The sequence below is a fragment of the Typopeltis vanoorti genome, chromosome 15 (genome assembly GCF_054136105.1).
Source record: "Typopeltis vanoorti isolate ZY-2024b chromosome 15, IOZ_Tvanoo_1.0, whole genome shotgun sequence".
Classification (NCBI taxonomy): Eukaryota; Metazoa; Arthropoda; class Arachnida; order Uropygi; family Thelyphonidae; genus Typopeltis; species Typopeltis vanoorti.
Window position 1 is genome coordinate 86,796,707 of NC_143563.1, and position 21,745 is coordinate 86,818,451.

General features: G+C 33.0%; 1 protein-coding gene across 8 annotated transcripts in view; it reads left to right on the top strand.

Moving 5' to 3' along the window:
- chb (CLIP-associating protein) overlaps positions 1–21,745 on the top strand; it is a 723,643-nt gene that overhangs the window by 609,348 nt on the left and 92,550 nt on the right. For all 8 annotated transcript variants that reach the window (XM_090405359.1, XM_090405362.1, XM_090405366.1 and 5 more), the window contains 2 exons: positions 7,058–7,144; positions 18,037–18,152. In XM_090405359.1, coding sequence (XP_090261485.1) covers positions 7,058–7,144; positions 18,037–18,152 — 203 coding nt within the window. The remainder of the gene's footprint in view (positions 1–7,057; positions 7,145–18,036; positions 18,153–21,745) is intronic.

Consider the following 21,745-nt stretch of genomic DNA (forward strand, 5'->3'; position numbering starts at 1 on the left):
CACACCATAGGATTCCAAGACAGTCCATGTTATATTTTGTTCAATATTATCAAATTTTGGAAGTCCATGAAGCAGCAATATATCTTTTTGTTCTTTCTCCGAGCTTTCTCTGCTGTTAGCCTTAGTGCAAGTATTTGTTGCACTGTACTTCGATCTTGTCGAAATCCAGCTTGCTCATCTGGAAGATGTGCCTTCATATGCCTCTTCAGGCATTCTGTTAGTATTTTCATCAGCACTTTGCCAAGATGACTCATTAATGCAAAAGTTCTGTAATTGGTGCATTTTAAAGCACTGCCTTTCTTATGAAGAACAACCAAGACCGATTTTATCCACTCTTCGGCGGCATACTCTGATCTCCTATTTCATTGCATAACTTACGTATTTCTTTTGCAATTGATTCTCCCCCATATTTTAGCATCTCACCTACTATGTTGTCTTTTCCAGGACTCTTGTTGTTCTTGAGATGTTTTATAGCCTTATTCGCCTCCTCTTCCAAGATGTCATTTTCAAAGATCTCTGCTGGTGGAGAGATTGCTTTTAGTTCTTTGATTACTTCTGTTGCAGTATCATTTAGTTGATTTTTATATAGTTTGCTGCAATATCTTGTCCACCTGTGTATGATTTCTGTCTTGTCCATCAATACTTTACCATTTTCATCTTGGACTGCTACTGATCTTGTTTGCCACTTCCTATTGACATTTCTTATAAGTTTGTAGACCTCTCTAGTTTTGTGTTCTCCATAGTATTGTTCAATATCTTTGCACTGGTCCTCCAACCATTTGGCTTTATCAGATCTTGCTGCTTTCCGTAATTCATTACATTTTTGATGGTATAACTCATCTGCTGCCTCTGAATTATCTCTTTTAAGTTTCAGTTCTCTTTTCTCTTGTACCAATTTTAGGGTTTCCTGAGTTATCCATTTCTTGTTGATCTTTTCTCTTTCAGGAATTACTTCCTGTACTGCTTTTTTAGCACTGTGGACAGTCTTTCTGCTCTTGTATTTATATTTTGTTTTTCACTTGGGGTCTTAAGCTTAGTTTCCAATATGTTCTGATATGCTGCTCTTAGCCTGTCTTCATTTGGTTTTGAAATGTCTCTAGCTTTTTGGAACTTTCCTTTTTACTTCTGTTTCAGTTTTAGTCTTATATTCGCAATCACTAAGCTGTGGTCCGAATCAATATCAGCTCCATGGAATGATCTGCACTGTTAAACTGAGGTTCTCCATGTATGTTCTATTAATATCAAGTCGATCATATTCCTGTGTTTGCCATCGAAGGAGCACTACGTCCATTTACGACAATCTTTTTGTTGGAATTTGGTATTACTAAGCATCTCTCCACGTTCATTTCTTTCTCCATATCGAAATTTTCCCATAACCTTTTCCCATCCTGTGTTATTTTTGCCAATCTTTGCATTCCAGTCTCTTCCAATGCTGAGTATATCCTGCTTTGGCACCTCATCAATTACTAGTTGTAGATCCCTGTAAAATCTCTCAATGTTTTCATCTGCACTCTCAGCAGATGAAATTCAAATATATTGAATGGTTGTGATATTAAATGGTTGGGCACTGAATCTTGCTACCATTATTCTTTCACTAACTGGTTTGTATCCTATCGTCGCCTGACAGGCTTTGTTATCTAGCAGGAAACCTATGCCTGCTTCTTGCTTACTTTCATTTCCTGACCAGAGAACTCTTTCACCATTTGATTCTCCTGACAATGTCCATCTCATTTCTGAAATACCCAATATATCACATCTGTATTTCTTCTTGAATCAAATGCAATTTTCCAGTTGCGTAGAGTGTACGGACATTCTATGTGCCAATTGATATTCCATCCTTTACAGGCCTGAGTTTGATTTTTTGTCTTTGTTTTCAGTAACTGATTTTTCGATCCAACCCTGATTACCCGATTGGGGACGTGGACCTTGTTTGACCAGGCGACGTCCGAGCCAGCATGAATCTTTTTTCTTGTACTTTGGAATCAGATTTCAGTCGTTGTCTTTTTACTGTCAGCACATCGACACTTATCAGACAAACCTTTAATCTTCCTTGAAGAGTTTGGGAGAGAATTAGAAGGAGCATATAGATTTAGGCTTAGGGTGGTCTAAGCTCGCAATGACGCTGTACCGTCATTGGATTTCTGTGGCATTTTATAGAGTTACTGGAGCTGTCCACTAACTCACCATGTCCTGTAAGTATTGCCGCTTCTTGTCCGGGACTGCTTATTGGCTATTCACAATTAGCCACCATCTCTGGTGGCCAATCCCCGATCCGCAACCTGGGGACCCGTTAGGTGGCATGTAGCTTTGCCTCTGGGGGGAAAGACCCCAGTTTTTCGTGTAGTTTTTATTATTTTCTGGAGAATATTAGGCACCGTTTGCACAGTGCTCAACAAGAAATTATTTGAATTGCGTGCAATGTTATTTTATTTGCTTCACATATAACATTATTTTCATTAAAAAATTCAAAAAATCATTGATCATTAGATTTCTTTATAATAATAAGAGAAATATTTTTTAATTTTGACTAAGATTTTAATTTTTGTCACAAAGGGTCATTTATTTTTTCACATGACGAGTATACTCGTCGAACACCATTAAAGGGTTGAAAGAAAGAAAATTATGTATTACTATTAACTTAAATGTAAGTAATGCTCATTACTTCTTGTAGAATGAAGAACTGCTAAATCACAAACACGTAACTATGGTAAATATAATTTTTTTAGATTTTAGAACAGGTGTCATGTCTTAACATAAGTTAATTTACATTTTCACTGTAAAATGTAAACCTATTGTTTAAAATGAAACTTTTCTTGCTTTCATATTTGCAAAGTCACAAATAAGGCCAATGTAGTCTAATTTCTGACTGATTTCATGTTCAGTTGAAATCATTGCAAGAGCTTCCAATCAAATTTTGGCCATTGTAGAATGCAAATAAGTTTTAATAAGCTTTAGTTCTGAAAGACTACACTCACTACTTGAAATACTACTTCAGGACCGACTGCATTCCCTTGGCTCACCCCAATGTTAACACTGCACTGTGAATGGAATCATTCTGAAATTTTATATATAATCCATTCTTGTAATTCTATATTCATTAAGAATATGTTACTGGACTTTCATTAAGCAATTTTGATAAATATTCACATTTTAATCTTAGATCAAGGTCAACTCACGGCCAACAATGAAATCAGAAATAAATGCAAGATATAAGGTGTTTTGTTATTGTCACATCGTCTGATATTAACACTGACAGTGAGATATTAAATGCAACATAATATTACATTATTTTAAATGGTTATGATTTTTAAAAAATATACAGTACAATAAAGTTTTATTATGTACAAATTTAACAACATCCTAAATTCTGGTTTCAACAGAGTAGGAATAAATGACTTTGTTATGATTTATTTTTTGTATAGTTTATTCCAATTTTGCTGCCCCAGAAAACTTTCTGCCCCGTGCAGATGCATCTGTTGAACCATCGGGAAAGCCGGCCCTGTGAAAGTGGGTATTCCACTTTTACTTCAACTGAAACAGCAGTCAAGTAAAGAGAATTAGATTAGACTTTGATAACAGCAAACCTTCCAGACTCTTTTAGATTTACTTCAGAAATATGATTTTTGTGCCCACCTCAATGACATTCATTTCCATCTCTAGTCTGCAAAATCAAATCCTTTTTCTAAGAAATACAAATTTCATTCAACAGTACTAGTCTCAGTTTCCCTTAAAAGTTTTCTGCATATGTTCACTTTGATATACAGTTGGGTCTCTTTTTATGTGGTAGATATGTTCCACAGAAAACTGCATATAAAAAATTGCACAAAAAAGGCCTAACTTAGGTTGAAAAATTAGTGATACGTTCCATAATTTTCTAAAACCGCATGAAACTGAAGCAATGAATTTAAATAAACCTAAAATCGCATAAAAAAAGTTTACGAAAACAGGAAAATAAGAATGCCTAAGTTTGTTTTAAAGCTTTATTCATTTAATTGTATTGAAAAGTAACACTTTTTTTACATTTTTTTCATCATAATTATTGTCTCTATAGACAATATTTGGGAACGTTTGCGAACTAATGTGAAATCACTTTCATCATCAGAAGAGATAGTCAGCGCATCAGATCTGTATGGCAAAGGCAATGGTTTTTCACAAACAGAATTAGCTTCACCCTCGTTCTGTGCTGGTTTTTTTTCTTCTGACAATGTAATCAGTGATTAAACTTTGCAATGATGATGATTTTACTAATTTTTTATACAGTTGCGATATCCAGACATACAGTTCTTCAGCTCACGATGGAATTTAAAGGCTTGTTCAGAATTTGTATCATTAACAAGAAATTGATTTTCCAATTTATTGCACAGTTCAAGACCTTCTCGAATTATATTTGCAGTGAGGTGGTCAGGTTTTTCTTCCACTTCGCTATTGTTTTCTGGATCGATCTTTGACTGTGTCCAAAATAGAAATTTTTTTTCCAAACGTGAGTTACTCTTAGTGATTCATTTCCTAGTTTATCCAATATAAATTGAAAAGTGTGCTAACGTAATATTTTTTCAAAGTAGCAAGTATGCCTTGATCTAATGGCTAAATAATGCTTGTTGTATTAGGTAGAAAAAATTTAATGATTATGTTTAATTGATATTTAAATAATTAAAAAATGATTATCAATTAATTAATAATAAAAATCAGTTTAATTAACAATTAATTAATACATTATAAAATAACCAAGGTGTTCTGTAAAAATTTCAGGATTTGTGAAGTGTTCCATCGTAGAAAAACGTTTGGGCAACACTGGATTACCCTATTATCAGAATGGATTCTCCTTCTGTTGACGTGCACAGAACTGTCGAAAGGTCTCCTATCTTGAAGTTATGCACCGCATAACTTCAAATTGTGTGTGATATATATATATATATATCATGTCTAAAAGTTTTCAACTGAGAACCTCTCCTGCTTTGGATAAAAATATATGCCCCATTCTGTGAAATTAATTTGAAGAACTTTTGATTACATTTCTTTGAATGTTGATTTTCTCCATTCCAAATGCACAGATTAAGTATGTAGAGATGCCAAAGACATTTAAATGCCATCACTAATGGCATTTAAACCTTATGGCCTGAAAACCCTAGCTGCACTCCACACCAGTGATCTTACACAAATTGTAGCCTATCAGAATGCTAGATAACACACCAAACATTCTGGATCTCTTCCTTACTAGTGACTCTTCTAAGGATACTGTGAATGTTGTTTGTCCTCTAGTATTTCAAGCCACAATGCAGTGTTGATTTCTTCTCCAGTAGTACAACAATCCAGCCATGCATCCATATGTTGTCTTGCATTATAAGAAATCTAGTTGAGATGATTGTTGTTACTTCTGCATCTCAGTTCTTTGGTGGGATTTAATTTTGATTCAGATGCATTGAACATATCACTGAAGCAATTCTTGTTGATGTGAAAACATTTTTTCTCCATCCCACCTTAAATTCTAATTCCTCTTATCTAAGACTTAATTCTCAGATGTCTCTAGGCTGTACAACAAACTAGGCATGTTGTAGTTAACATTTGTTGAGATCTTCCTTTCTGCTTATACCAAAGCATAAAATATCTCAAGCAAACTATGAATATATTTCAAACTGATTTTGAAAGAATACAAGCAGAAAACTTGCATCTTGTCCAATTGGTGGTCATGTTTTCTGGTCTCATGCAAAGCCATTGGCCATAGCTTTTATTCAATTCTACTTTCATCTCATTTGCATTTGGTTCTGTTGCATTGTTACCCACAGAAAGAGCTGATCGACTTCTTACTTTTCTTCAAATTCTTGCATAGATAATATTGGTAAATGCCCTCCTACTCTTTCAAGACAAGAAAGAGATCAAAAGAAAATTTTCCACAGATAACCCCCCTCCCCTCAGTTCGGATAGCATTTCTCCAGTTGTGAAGGTTCATACTCCAGAGTTGAGTCCTGTTTTTGCATTGCCTTTATATTCTCTCCTTTTCCACTAGCATCTGTTCTGCAGCCTGGAAATTAGCCTATATTCAACTCACTCCTAAGATGAATAATATATCTTTGCCTTCAAGTTGGTCTCCAATTTAACTGGCTTCATTTCTGTATAAAGTGACAGAGAAAACCATTCAATTTCTGTGGTACCTTGAAGCCTCTCACTAGTATGGATTCCATCAGTGTTGAACAGGGAATCTTCTTGCTTATCATATAATCATCTAAGCTAAAAGCTTAGATGATTATGTGCTTCTCAATTTGTTTCATATTAGGTAATTTTCATTGTACATAGTATTTCATAATCTTAAGTGTTTTTAATATGCTCACCCCTGTAGTAAAGAGAAATTTAAATCTTTATCTTACTTAAATGGATATGCAGATTACTCAGCATTCCACTAGCAAATGTTTATTCTTTTATGTGGCCACTTTATTAGGTATAGTTACCTTCTAATATTTCTTTCTAACCATTAAAAGAGCCTCGACTTCTCGGGAATCAATTGAGTTGATCTTATTCAATAACACTTGCCTCAAATCATGCTGCAAAAGATTTTTGTTATGAACAGCTCATTCCACCTTATCACATAGATACTAATTTGAGTTGAGATGTAATGACTAAGTTGACTAGTCATGTATACACCATTTCCTTCATTCTCCTGAACCTTTTCCAAACAATCTGTATATTATGATCTGTTACAGAAACAATTACAAATATAATATACAAAAAATGTATATTGCAAACAATCTGTTCATTATTATGAGACTAGCTGCTATCAGGTGGATAAAATCAAGAATGTAAAGGATTGTCAATTGGATTGTACTATTAGCCCATTATTATGGATTGAATTCAATATACATACACTATTCTTCAGCATCATCTGTGTTTGTGCTTCGTAGTATAGCCTTTAGCAAATGTGTGTGCCATCTCTTATGAAGCAGTTATTCTGTGAATGATGGGGATGCACTTAATAAACTGATTTTTCTCTCTCTCTCACTGTGTGTGTGTGTGTGTGTGTGTGTGTGTATTTACAAATCCACTCACTTTACTTATTTCTTTGTAGCATGCAGAAGATGTTCTTGTTTCGTTATTCAGTTTAAATGCACCGGAGTTTTCTACATTACTTGAACAACTTCCCAAAGCATATCAGGTAATACAGTATATTATTTATGGATATTATCTACAAAAATATTAGCGTAATAATATGTTATATTGATTCTTTCTTTTAAGGTTACATGGTGATAGCACTCATATTTGTAAATTTAGGGACACAAAAACACACGTTGAACAGATTATTTTATTAATTACTAATAAAATAAAACTTGACGTTTCGACCCCTATATCGAGGTCATCATCAGAAGAATACAACTGTATAAGGAATCAAGCTACGTGCTCATGCCCTGTATACCGGTAAACCAAATCTACGTAGTTAATAAATCCTTTTGCCTAGCCTGACCTCTAGTGTTAATAAAAATAAAATAAAATTAATTAATTTAAAAAAAAAAAAAATATATATATATATATATATATATATATAAATAAATACAACTACAATAAATTGCTAAAGTCCTCATGTATTAATATTCTTCTGGATAGTTCTGATTGTTATAAAATGATTTCTTTCAGTTGCTGTTGAATGTTACAAACACTTCAAGTTGTCTTCTTGTAGTGGGATTTTTTCTAAGGCTAGTTTAGAAAACCTGTATAACAACCTAAATTAGCCTTAGAAAAAATCCCACTACCAGAAGACAACCTGGTGAAGTGTTTGTAACATTCAACAGCAACTGAAAGAAATCATTTTATAACACTCAGAACTATCCAGAAGAAGATTAATACATGAGGACTTTAGCAGTTTCTTGTAGTTGTATTTATTTATTTTATATATATATATATATATATATATATATATATATATATATATATTTTATTTTTTATCACTAGAGGTCAGGCCAGGCAAAAGGATTTATTAACTACGTAGATTTGGTTTACTGGTATACGGGGCATGAGCATGTAGCTTGGTTCCTTATACAGTCGTATTCTTCTGATGATGACCTCGATATAGGGGTCGAAAAGTCAAGTTTTATTTTATTAGTAATTAATAAAATAATTTGTTCAGGAATTGCCATTATGTAATATGAAGTATTGATTATAAATAAATAATACTACTAGAGAAGAATTTAAAATTATACATTCTCTTAGCATTTAAAAAGTCATCATGCGTATCAAGGATTTAGGCCTAGCTTGGCCTGTTCCTGCCTTAGAAGTCATCGTTTAAGAGGACGTCCTGGTTTTCTTTTTCCTAATGGCTTGCACTTTAAGGCTTGTTTTGGTAATCTTTCTGATTTCATTCTTTGAACGTGTTCCATCCATTTATGTTTATATTTTTTAATTTTTTCTATTACTGGTTCTTGGTTTAATTCTTTCATAATATCTTTGTTTCTTTTGTGATCAAATAGGATATACGTTGCAGTTTTTCTCATAAACTACATTTCTGCTGTTGTTAAATTGTATACCTGTATTGTATACTTTTAGCCTGGTTTGTTTTTGAACTAGGTTTGGTTTAAATATAGAGTTAATTACACCTGTTATATTTTGCAATTTTTACGTTTATATCTTTTTCATTTTCATATGCGATCATACATCCTAGGTAGTTAAATGAATTCACCTGTTCTAAGAGCTTGTTATCTATTTTATTTCTTGCTGGATCTTGTCCTTTAAAGGCCATAGTTTTTGATTTTTCTGTTCATATTATCATACCATAATCTTTGGATATCTCATTTAGATCTAAAATAGCTTTCTGTAAGTTATCTTCAGAATTTGTAATTATTATTTGGTCATCGGCAAAGAGGAGAGTGTTTAAGTTAACGGTTGGAAAAAGTTTAATTCCTTGATGTAAATTTTTACTCCATTTTATTATTATTTCATTTAAGTAGATATTAAAAAGAGTTGCTGAGAGGGGACATCCCTGTCGGACCCCTTGGTTTATCTCTCTCATATATGATAGCTCGTGATTTAATCTTATTTGTATTTGATTATTTTCATATATACTTGTGATAGCTTTTAGGATATTATTTGGTATTTGTCTTTCTTTTAATATGTTAAATAATGTTTCTTTTAACTTTGTCAAATGCTTTTTCAAAGTCAATAAATGCAATATGTGTTTCTAAATTGTATTCTCGTCTTTTCTCTATTATTAATTTTAGGCAAAAGGCCAGGTCTATACATGATCGTCCTTTTCTAAATCCATTCTGTACTTCTAGAATAAAGTTTTCGGAATATTTCATTAGTTTGTTATTTAAGATTCTGCTATATGTTTTGTAACAGGAATTTAGTATACTGATACCTCTATAGTTTTTAGGGTCATCTCTATTACCTTTTTTTACAGATAGGAATCACAATTGCTTTTTTCCATTCTATTGGGGGGATACCAGTTGATTAAATTTTATTTAAAAATAATAAGAGTCTTTCTTTGAATCTTGTTCCTGTGTATTTATATAGTTCTGAACTTATCTTCTCCAGGTGATTTTCCGTTTCTTGTTTCTTTCAGGCTGATTTCTAATTCTTCTTTAGTTATTTCATTTTCGTTAATTGTTTGCCATTTGTCTTTTTTAAAATATTTGTCTGTCCACAGTTCTATGTAGTAATTTAGAAATTCTTCTAATTTGAGTTCAGTGTTTAATTTTATGTTTTCTGCCAGGTTGGCAGAAAAACGACCCAGAGGAAGACCAAGATATAGGTGGATTGATACGGTACAAAGTGCCTTAGACGATAGAAATATAAGATCTGATAATGTTGGAGTCTTGACAAGTAACAGACTGATTTGGAGGAAAATTGTAGATAGGAAGTTAGTAATGATGTAATTTTTTCATGTAGTACTGTCATATCCTGTACACCCCTTGAGGGTACATGGCAGGAATTTGATGATGATGATGATATCTGCATTTAAGTGTTTCAAAATCTTATATACATTGGGTCTTATTTTATATAAATCATGTTCTAAATTAGAAACAAATTTATTCCATGATTCTATGTCTTTTTCTGACTTCTCTTTTAGCTATGGCTCGTATTCTTTTATATTCTATTTCATCTTCTAATCTTTTACTGCTTAACCATTTGTGATAGGCTTCTTTTTTCTTTTTGATTATTTCAGTTTTCTACATTACTTGAACAACTTCCCAAAGCATATCAGGTGATACAGTATATTATTTATGGATATTATAATCTACAAAAATATTAGCGTAATAATATGTTATATTGGTTCAGGAATTGCCATTATGTAATATGAAGTATTGATTATAAATAAATAATACTACTAGAGAAGAATTTAAAATCATACATTCTCTTAGCATTTAGAAAAGTCAAATTATGTAATAGCTGCTAAACATTTTCTATAGGTTCCAGTCAAAAGTATAAAGAACTCTCATGAAGTTGAGTATGAGTAAAGCATTTTATATGAGAATGTCCAGTGTTATCAGTTGGTCTCTGTGTTGGAATGGAGTGTTATTTGGATAAAAATAAGGTTGGGCATGAAGTAATCTTTACTTTAGTGTTGCAGATTGGAAACAGATGAACTTTAGATAGGCATTTTAATGTTATTTTGTTTTTACTGAAACTGTCACTAAATTCATTTTTAATATGTAGTTTTTTCTGTCAACTCTACTTGAAATTGTCAGCCATTCAAGAAGTTTTCTTAAGTGATAATGCACTGTTTAGTGATGAATGCATCCTTATTTCTTGATGAAATGAAAGGTGATATTATTTATTAACTTTGTGTATCCTATGAATTAATCAGTTTTTCATTATTATTATTATTCATTTTTGGCAAAACATTGAATCTTTAAAATTTTCAAAGATTTCTTTTAGGTTTTTGGAGAATTCATCTTTTCTTTACTCTTCAGCAGTTTCTGTGAGTTCAGATACATTCATAAAATTTATGTTGAGCCATTCTGATTTTTCTTTCATTACAGGCTTTCAAGTAAAGCCATTATTTATTTCCTGGCAAGGAAATATTACAGGCAAATGTTTGTTATTTCTTTGTTTTGCTGAAGTTCTCATGATGGTGAAGTTCAATAAACAGCCCTTTTGCCCAAGTCTTGAGTATATGTTCATTTATATTCATTAGTATAGCTTCTTTTGATAATTGTCTCATGATGCAAAATCTTAAAGGTGTGGCTGTCAGCCCTGTGCTCAATCCCACGACCTGGATGTCAGAGTGACTTCTCCACTACTTAACTGCCTTGCAGCAGTACTGCCCTCAGAATAGCTGGCTGGAATATGCAAGTTCCCTCCTGATAAAAGCAAAGACAATGGAGGTGGAGTGGGGGATAAGAGTGGGTAATATTTAAAAAAACTATTAACTGTCAGTGTATAGAATTTCTAATTTGTTTGAAAGCAGTAAGCATTAAAAATTTAAGAAAATGTAAAGCTTTGTTTGGAACAGATTTGTGAATTAAATTCCACATTGAAATTTCTGCAGCTATTGCTATGATTCATGTCAAATTTTCTGGAGCAGAAACACTTCATCAGATAGAAGAAAGTCAGGCTACTTCTCAAATCCCAGTTTAAATAGGAGTTCCTGAAAGCAGATTCTTACATAGATTTTGGCACACTACTCTATCTATCCACCAGCATCAATAACAGGAATTGCCATAATGAGTGCCATTGTTGTCCTCCATGCGCATTGGTCATTCTTGTTGTCCAGGCCCCTTTTGTTTTAAGTCTTCGCTGAATATGTATTGTTAAATTGCATCTGATGATGCTTGCCTCTTGAGCATGCAAAATGTCTGTTTGTAAATAATTAATTTTATTCGGTAAATTATTTATTTGTATTCCAGCATATGTAATTTTCTCTTTCAGAAACTTCTACATGAATAAAATGTTTGTTTACAGTTATTCTCTCTCTCTCTACAGAGAAGTGTGTGTCAAGAATATGGAAATTTTGTTTGCTTTGTTATACCTGTTATACAAAAAAATAAAAATAAAAACACACTAATTTAAATAGTTTTACGACTAAATGATTCGTGTAACACAGGAATTTTTTACTCGTTACATTAAAAATTACACTAACTAGTTTCACCACCTGAAATAGAACTGGTGGCTTCTTCACAGTCAGACACATAAAAACAACTAATTACAAAGATCGCGAATTTGATTAAATGCTGGAAAACCATTACAATATAAATAGGTAAATTTGTGCTAGACAATAAACATAAAATTGAGTGGCATGCATTAGCTGTTTGCAGTTAGTGATAGAAGGCAATTGATTGTTGACAAAATTAAAATTTTTAATGTTAAGATTTGATGAGAGATTTTCACATGTCACTGTGTCAGTCCTTGGATTTTATGCAGTGATCTGAACTGACTGGAATGGATGACCATAACAGATTCCTTCAGAAGTCTGGAATATAAAAATTCTTTTCTATATAGGACATGGTTGAAATATTCCAATCAGCTACATGGTTTGTATTAAAAGTATGGATGACCAAACAAAATATCTTTTCTGTGATGATCACCATCTGCATCCTGTTCTTTCTTTCTAACCTCAAATCCAAGTCTTGTCTGTCTTATGTAGCCTAAACCACACAATTATGGAATTCTATGAACTCCTGAGTATTTGTAGAAAGGTGCTATCTTTGAGAGACCTCAGGAGGCTATGAGCAGTCGGAATTTGTTTAAAAGTTACTCTGATGTTGTGATCTTTCATAAGAGATGGTATTTTAATTGATAAATTTCCAATATATGGTATTGTAATGGAGTCCGTATTGGATTCATAACTTATTTTAATGGTATTGCAGCACCAAACGAACTGAATTATAAAAAAGATGTTTATTAACTGCCTTATATTTTTCTGGATTTCAATCTAGTATCTCCAGAGGAAAACAATATATCACAGTTTACACATGACAATGAATAAGTGAAATGATTCAAATGGTAATAGACAAAAGATCTAAAGTCCTAATTTGGTACCCTCTAATGTTGTAAAAAAAGAACTAGTACAGTTGTGTAGGAGTTGATCTTAAGATAACAGTCTCCTAAATTTTTGCACATTAATGCCGCCATATTTGTTAAAGTCAGGAGAATGTTTCATAGCTATTGCTGACTCAAAATAATCTTTCTGACATGTAACGACTTCTGTATAACACATTGGCTTTCTTCCATCTAATCCTTTGTGAAAGAGTGTCAAACACATGGTTTGCCAGTCCAGACTTGCCATAATAATGGTAGTGAATCTATTTCTTATGTTCTGCAAGGTGATGTTAACAGATCTTCCTGTCTGTAGTAGGTTAAGTCACATTCAAGGATATGCTACAGGATGGCGTTTGTCCTTCGGAACTCATTCTGTAACTTGAAGTACTGGAGTATCATGTTACTCATGTAACATCCCACTGCTAAAATAATATTAGCAGTGGGATGCTAATAGAATAATATTCTGCTAATAATATAATATTCTTGATTTTCCTGTGCGGGTGTGTACACGTTGAGTTGAGGGGAGGGGTTGCAAAGTGGTTTCTGAGCTCATAAAAATAAAACATATTAACATAGGTAATGCAGTACTTGCTTGTCTTATTGCAGAGATGACAAAAGAACCTCAACAGATGATCTTTCATTCCAGTTCACTAATGTGTCAGAAATGCAGTATGAGCATATGTTATCAAATTACAACTTCATTGTAGTTTAGTGAACTACAGTTTCATTGTAGTTCACTAAATGTTGGTTATGCCAAGTTGCAGTGCAGGGAAGAACTGAACAATAAAAATACTTTAGATTAAAGACACTACTTGCATAGAGTAAGCATCTCTGTCCAAAGCTATTAGTGATGCCATCAGTTTTGGACAAATGCATTTAATTTTACACACCTTAGTAGTCTGATGTGAGAACTCATGCCACCATAGAGATTATCATATTTGATGTTATTAAATCAAGAATAGACAATTTCTCATTTCTTAGGTAAAGTATTTTTCATTGCTTATCAAACTGTCCTAAAAATATATATATGTATGTATATTTTGGTTGCTACTGTGTTGAAAAAATAATTAATATTTGGTATATGCATATTTCTGTAGTTAACTGTAACCAATAAAATATATCATACTTTGTGAAAATATATATAAATCACATCCAATAGCTCCTTCAGTCCTAAAAAATTTGGTATCCTCTTCTATGTGGGGTACTACTTCTTGCCTATACAACTGCTAATCCCAAATTTGCCCAAACTTAGTGTTGTTCTAACATTTTGCTGCATTAATGTTAGAACATTGTTCTAACATTAATGCAGCAAATGTCTCCCAAAAGGAGACATTTGATGTTTCTCTTTTGGAAGACATCAAGGTCATGAGTGTAATAGATGATCCTTCCCTTAGACTTTACTGCATTCACATTCTCATAGGTGTTTTTTTTTCCTACATTTTTTCTTACTAACTAGTCATCATTCCTGTTTTTCTTTATGTAGACATGTAAAACCACTAGTATTTGCTAGTCAACATGTGATACATAGTCAAAACTTACTGCAACATGCTTTTCATCCTTATCACCATTTTCCCAGCTGACAGGGCTGTTGCCAGATTAGATCTTGTGCCCTGAGGCAAACAATTAAATATTGCTCCTGATGGATTATAAGACAAAAATATAAGAAAATCTCCAATTGCTATTTTGGTTTTATTACAAGAGAAACATTAATGCAAAACAGTTACATAATATTATTAATTAAATGTTTGCTCTACGGGGATATCACACAATAAAACTTGTTTTTAAGCTCCTCTAAATTTAAATTATAAACTGTCGGCCTCTATTGATATAGTTGCTAGACCAATCTTTCTCGGTCATTGCTGTTCGTAAATAATTTTTAATCGGTTTAAGCTTGGGAAAATTTCTTTCCGCACTTGATATGCTAACAAGAATTGTTAACAATATCCTTAAGGCAATGGTTACTTGGGATAAATTTCTACAAGACTGGTTTTATATATGATAAAATATAGTGAGGACCACTTTTCTCTTGTATTATTTTTGAGAGAATTTTTTATTCTCCAAATAAATCTATTGCATCTACATCAGATGCAAAATATCTTTTTGTAATAATACGGCATGTTATATCAATGTTTCTATATGATTTATGCTTAATTAGTTGTTTGCTTAAATCTATCCTTTCTTACCTAAAACCTTATACAATCAAAATCCTACCGGCTGCTCTATTGTTAAATATTTATCTTTTGTGATTTATTCTCTTTATTCACTTAATTTAATCTTATTCTTATATCTAGGATTGTTTCCTCTTCGGATACTGGTAAATTTATATTTTGCTGCGCCAGCCAGTATCCTATAGCAGAAAAGATCCTTGCTCAGGGAGACAATACTAGAGTCTGAAGATTACTTACGCAATATCTTACTTAAACTGCCATATAGATTTAGATTATTGCAGTCGTGATCTAAATCTATTATTATATTCACTCTCTAAATCCTTCCCGCCAGAATAGGTTCTATTTTTATAAGTGATGAGTTGGAATCGTAATCAGGCATGGCTCAGGTTTAGGTAAATATGACATGTTTATTGGAATATCTAAAACACAATACAAAATTCATACACTCAGTTATGCTCAATACTAAATAAAACTTAAATTAAGAGGTTAACACTAAATTTAATTAAGATTTATAAGATTTAATTAACATTAAATTAATTAAATCTTATAAAGCATGCTAAACACAGTAACTGCATATTGGGATAGATAGCAAATGATATGAAGTTAAGCTAAATACCTTTCAGTGGTATTACTCGCAAGAGAAAACTAACAAACATTCTAATGTTACTGAGATACTAAATTCTACTATTCTTATCGCAACAAGTTAATCCTATCACATACAAAATTATAAAAGATCTCTTCCAAACAATTCTTCTTACTCTCAAAGGAGGTTAACTTTCTAAATAGAGACTGTCCACAGAGTTCTTTAGAATACAGTTCTTAATTTCATGTCCGTGAACAATCTTCTCTCTTCTAATGAACTTTCACACAAAATTAGAGTAATTGCACCTTACCAAGCTTTTTCCACGTCGTTCTGCACCACGTGTATATCTGGATACTTCTCATCTATTGGCTGTCCATACGCCAACGTAGGGGTTACGCTATCTTCATTCCTTCTGCCAAAAACGGACTCAAATCTTTGCGTTTCAGGAACAATTCGATGGGACTTTCAGCGACAGCTTGATTCTGCTAGAACTGGAATTTTTACCTTCAGCTTTGCATAGAATCCTACTTCATTTTAAGAATGCTCGCAGTCCGACATCTTATCACAGACTTAACCCCCCCCCCTTTATGCGAAACTGCTCGCTAACTTCCGAACCACCAAAACAGGAAAACATTATGACCAGAGAGAGAGTCTTCCGATACTGGCTTAACCCCTTATATTCTTCTATAGAGTGCCCTCTTTTCTCAGTCCCCTTTTTTGCACATGGCCCTTACCTTTTCACCCCTTTGGGTTCATCCATTGCTTTTACGACGCTGTTATACTTGGATTCACAGAATACATGGCAACATAATTTTCCGAGTAAGGTATAGCCGCTAGTGGTACGCTGTACACGTGTAGCTTTATGCCTTCCAGGAATTATTACTTAGCAACTTTTTTAGATGACTCGCAGTAAATTTTACATAGCTTAAGTGAGGCTTAAATTTAAATCAGATTATCTCTCTTTTTAGACATACTTAAAAATGAAATATTAATATAATCACATCAGCTTAAATATAAGGCACTTGAAATAAAGAATACAAATTTTACATAAAGTGAAGAAGTTTCACTTTTAATTACAGCTGATATGCAGGTATTTCTCTTTGTTAGCAAGTTTTATATGTTAGATTCCAAATGAATGATTTCTTTCCAAGATTCCTTCATTTAGGATCTAACATGGTGCCTACCGCAATATGGCTGAACGAGCGCCCTTATTAAGCGGCGCCATGAGGCAGACTGCCTCTATGCTACACCCAGTTGATGGTACTGCCAGCTGACTTTCCACATTTCAAGAAACTCTTGAATTGAAAGCAAGTTATTTCTTTCTCTTCTTAACACTGGCCCACATATGATACTATTCTTATAGGTTTTATGATCTCTTATATAAAATACATTCAAGTTGTAATGGATATAATGCGTTTGCATGTCTAAGTAGCGAATGTGTTGCTTTTACCACTATGCCATACTGCAAGGTGAGATATTGTAGCATACTTCAAAAAAATGCATTGTTGCTTTCATCAGATATTTTTTGGTAGAATCTGACTTGTCCCACATGTTATTTTGAACTGTTAAAAAAAAAAAAAAAAAAGGTGTGTGTAAAAGTTTTTAACTTGGCTTGAGCCACTTGAATCCAAACCCTAATGGTAAAACTCCATATAAAAAGGCTGGAGTGTTAATTAACCTTGTCTGTAGATAACACTGATAAATGGATTTGGAAGTAGATGATTTCTTGTTGGCAAAAGATTTTTTTGTGAGATACAGGGTATAATGTATGAGAGGTGAGGAATGGAACATGTTTAGAGAGGGGCGTAGTATCTTTGATTTCATGAGAACCATTCACATAAATTTATCTTTGTTCTAAAACCATCCATCCATATATATATATATAAACAGCCTGCTTTGTTTGCTCTCTCTCTCTCACACGCATGCACTTTTGCAATGTAACTTAGGTATTCAGACTGACGATCTCTAACGAAACGGCTATCCTTATAATTTATTTTGTTGTTTAGTTATTTTTTATAGCAACTAACCCACAGTAATTCACACCCTCTCCTTTTTGGCAGTTGGCAACAACAGAACAGTGGCTAAGTCAGTAAAAGAAAAGATATGTATATTGCATGTAAGGTCACCTATCAGTCATATAGCTGCACTTAAAATTTTACTTTAACAGAAGAGAGGGATTGGAGATTCAAGAAACCTTTTCATGCAGGAGTTGGACAGTCCCTTTTTATATATGCATGAAATTAGACTATACCAGTTGATTAATCTTAGATATGTAATCTGTTATATTTTTATATATTTTTTAAATAAAAATGTATTGTTTTGTAGGATAGTGCTTTTCAACTGCTTCACTCGCAGCTTCGTCGATATAGTGTTGATAGATATCAAAAGTCTCCTTGTGCAGTCATGTCTCATCTACAGGCCTCAAATACCACTTTACCACGGTAATACAAAGCTATATGAAGAAAGATTATTATAAATATCTTACATGATAAAATTGATAAATGATGATCTCATGTTTGTCTAAAATAATAGAATTGTGAAGCGTTTGTATTTATTTTTACATTTATATTCAAATTTTTTTTCTCTTATTCTGGTTAAGTGATTACTGAAAAAACTTGATTGATCGTGATTGACTAATTTACCAGATGAAGGCATGAGTTAAAAATTAAAAGTGCTGGTGTATTATTTGCTCATAATTTGGTTTGCAACTTTAACTTCTTCCAGCTTTATAACTCTTTATGAGTTTTAGCTTGTGAAACAATTTTTAGCCTTTCTGTATGCCCCAAACCTAAATTTTCTGTATGCCCCAACCACCACACTATTCTTTGTGTCTTTATATATCTTACTGTATCTTCACCATTAATTCATTGTTCAAGTTCATTATTTGTTCTAATTCTCCATTTTTTTCTTTTATTGGTCCATATATTTTCCTTAATAATTTCCTTTCAAAGATTCTCAGTCTATATCTTTTTTGTTCTAATGGCCATGTTTCACATCTGTATGCTGTTACAGGTCTTAGAATTGTTTTATGAAGTTTTAATTTAGAATTACGATTAGGAATTTTATTACTCATTAACTTTTTATAAATATAATAACACTTATTTCCAGCCATAATTCTGGTATTAATTTCATCAGATATATTGTTGTTATTAATGAACCTAAATATTTAAAACTATCTACAACTTCAAACTGTATTCACCTATATTATATCTTGTAATATTTTTATTTATTGTCTTTCCACATTACATATACAGGAATATCTCGATTATCGCGGTTTATAATTTGATACCAAAATCCAGTTATTGCCCTCCAAATTCGAATTATCGTGGCCCCGAGATGTAGCCCACTACATATGCAACCAGTTCGAGTCGCCACTCTCCAGGTATCGCTTTCTTGTAGCGCTTCGTTTTTCTCCGACAGTGCCTTCTCACTACTTACCGGTAACTATCTGCCCTTGCCTGAAATACATGTGGATATTTATTTCTCTTGTTATTTACCCCTACAATGAATGCTAAAAGAAACAAGGATGATTTCAAGTCTACAGCTATCAAGAAGAAACATAGAGTGATCAGCTTAGAAGATAAGTTGCATATGATATGAAGCAATTATGATAAGTATGAAGCAGGCACAACCAAAGCCAAAATTGCAAGAGAGTATGGTCTAAATGAATCAACTGTTCGCCATATTTTAGACCAAACTGCAAACTCTAGGGCTTCGATCTAGGACTAAAAGAAATTGAAAAAGGTGATGTTCAGGACCTGCTTCAGTCACATGATAAGGAGCTGGATGATGAAGACCTAATTAACCTCGAGAGAGAACGTGCTTACGATGCTCAAATCGATAATAATGAAGAACAAATTGACTTTCCACTGAAGGAATTTGCCCTCAAAGAAATGGATGAAATGTTTAGAATTGCTGGAAATTTTAAAGAAAAAAATCTTGAATGGCGATCCTAATCTCGAGCGAGCACTGAAAGGCCGTCAGGAAATTGAAAATTCCATCTGTTGCTACAGAGTTTTATATGAAGAAAAAAGAAAGAAAAAATTCCACCAGACAACTCTACAGCAATTTTTATCCAAGAAAGAATAATTGTATGTACTGTATGTACTTCTTATATATAAATAAAGATTAAAGAATAATCTTGTTTTTCTTAATGAACCTTCATTTTTTACTTAACACGTTTAACACATTTCTTTTTTTACTTGATATATAAAATTTAATTAATAGATTTGAAAAATCCTTGGCATTGATCACCCATTTTACACGCATTATTTATCCCGATTATCACGGATTCAATTATTGCGATATTTTTCGTGGGAACAATAACCGCGATAATCAAGGTATTCCTGTATTTAGTCTTCTGTTTTGTTAATTTGTAATCCAACTTCTTTAGCATTTCTATTAAGTTCTTCAAATTTCTATTCTAAATCTTTTTTCCTGTGACTTATTATTGCTGTATCGTCTGCATATGCACATATTTGTATTAATTTATTATTAATAATGTAATTAATGTAACTTTAACTAGTAAATAAAAATTACTAGCAAAACATGAGTAATAAAACATTATTTTTTATTTTAAACTTATGCTGTTATTTGCTAGATTAGTAAATTACGTTTCATAGAAATGCAATTCTCAAACTACACTGCTTTCATAAATTAAGGAACAAAGAGAAAAATCACAGTAACTTAAAAACTATAATGAATTATTATGCAATTTGGTGAAAAGTGGTGTGGTATGATATATGTTATGTGAAAGAAATACCCATAAAAATTGTAAATATATAGTTTAATCCTGTAATAAATGAGTACATGAAGACAATATTCAAAAACAAGAGCTCAAAATGAGATTTCCAAAACTGTTCCTCAGTAAGAATGTGTTCAAACCTCACAGCAGTACACCACTCAGAGTGATATTTCATGCTGTTTATAATGGTGTCCAGGAGCTCAGTCACTAATAACCATTACTTCTGCTCTCCTAAGTCTCTCAAGGTTTTGAGAAGAGGGGTAAAGAGCAGCAACACGTCCACTTAGGTCATCCAGACATGTTCAATAGGATTAAAGTCAAGAGACGTGACTGGTCATTCCATAAGGGTGAAAATCTCTTCTTGAAGATATTAGTTCATGAGCTTCACTTGATGAAGACAAGCATTATCATTTTGTAGAATAAATATCTCTCCTATTACAAGAAAAAAGACTCGTGCTGGCTTGGACGTTGCCCGGTCAAACAAGGTCCTCGTCCCCAATCGAGTAATCAGGGTTGGATCGAAAAATCAGTTACTGAAAACAAAGATAAAAAAAAATCAAACTCAGGCCTGTAAAGGATGGAATATCAATTGGCATATGGAATGTCCATACACTCTGGGCAACTGGAAAATTGCAGTTGCTTCAAGAAGAAATACAAATGTGATATATTGGGTATTTGAGAAATGAGATAGACATTGTCAGGAGAATCAAATGGTGAAAGAGTTCTCTGGTCAGGAAATGAAAGTAAGCATGAAGCAGGCGTAAGTTTCCTGCTAAATAACAAGGCCTGTCAGGCAATGATAGGATACAAACCAGTTAGTGAAAGAATAATGGTTGCAAGATTCAGTGCCCAACCATTTAATATCACAACCATTCAAATATATGCGCCCACTGCAGAGAGTGCAGATGAAAACCTTGAGAGATTTTACAGGGATCTACAACTAGTAATTGGTGAGATACCGAAGCAGGATATACTCATCATTGGAAGAGACTGGAATGCAAAGATTGGCAAAAATAACACAGGATGGTGGAAGGTTATAGGAAAATTTGGATTTGGAGAAAGAAATGAACATGGAGAGATGCTTCTGGAATTTGCAACGGATAACAACCTGATGATTTGCAATACCAAATTCCAACAAAAAGATTGTCGTAAATGGACGTGGCGCTCCTTCGATGGCAAACACAGGAATATGATCGACTGGATATTAATAGACTAGACATGGAGAACCGCAGTTCAACAATGCAGATCATTCCAAGGAGCTGATATTGATTTGGACCACAGCTTAGTGAT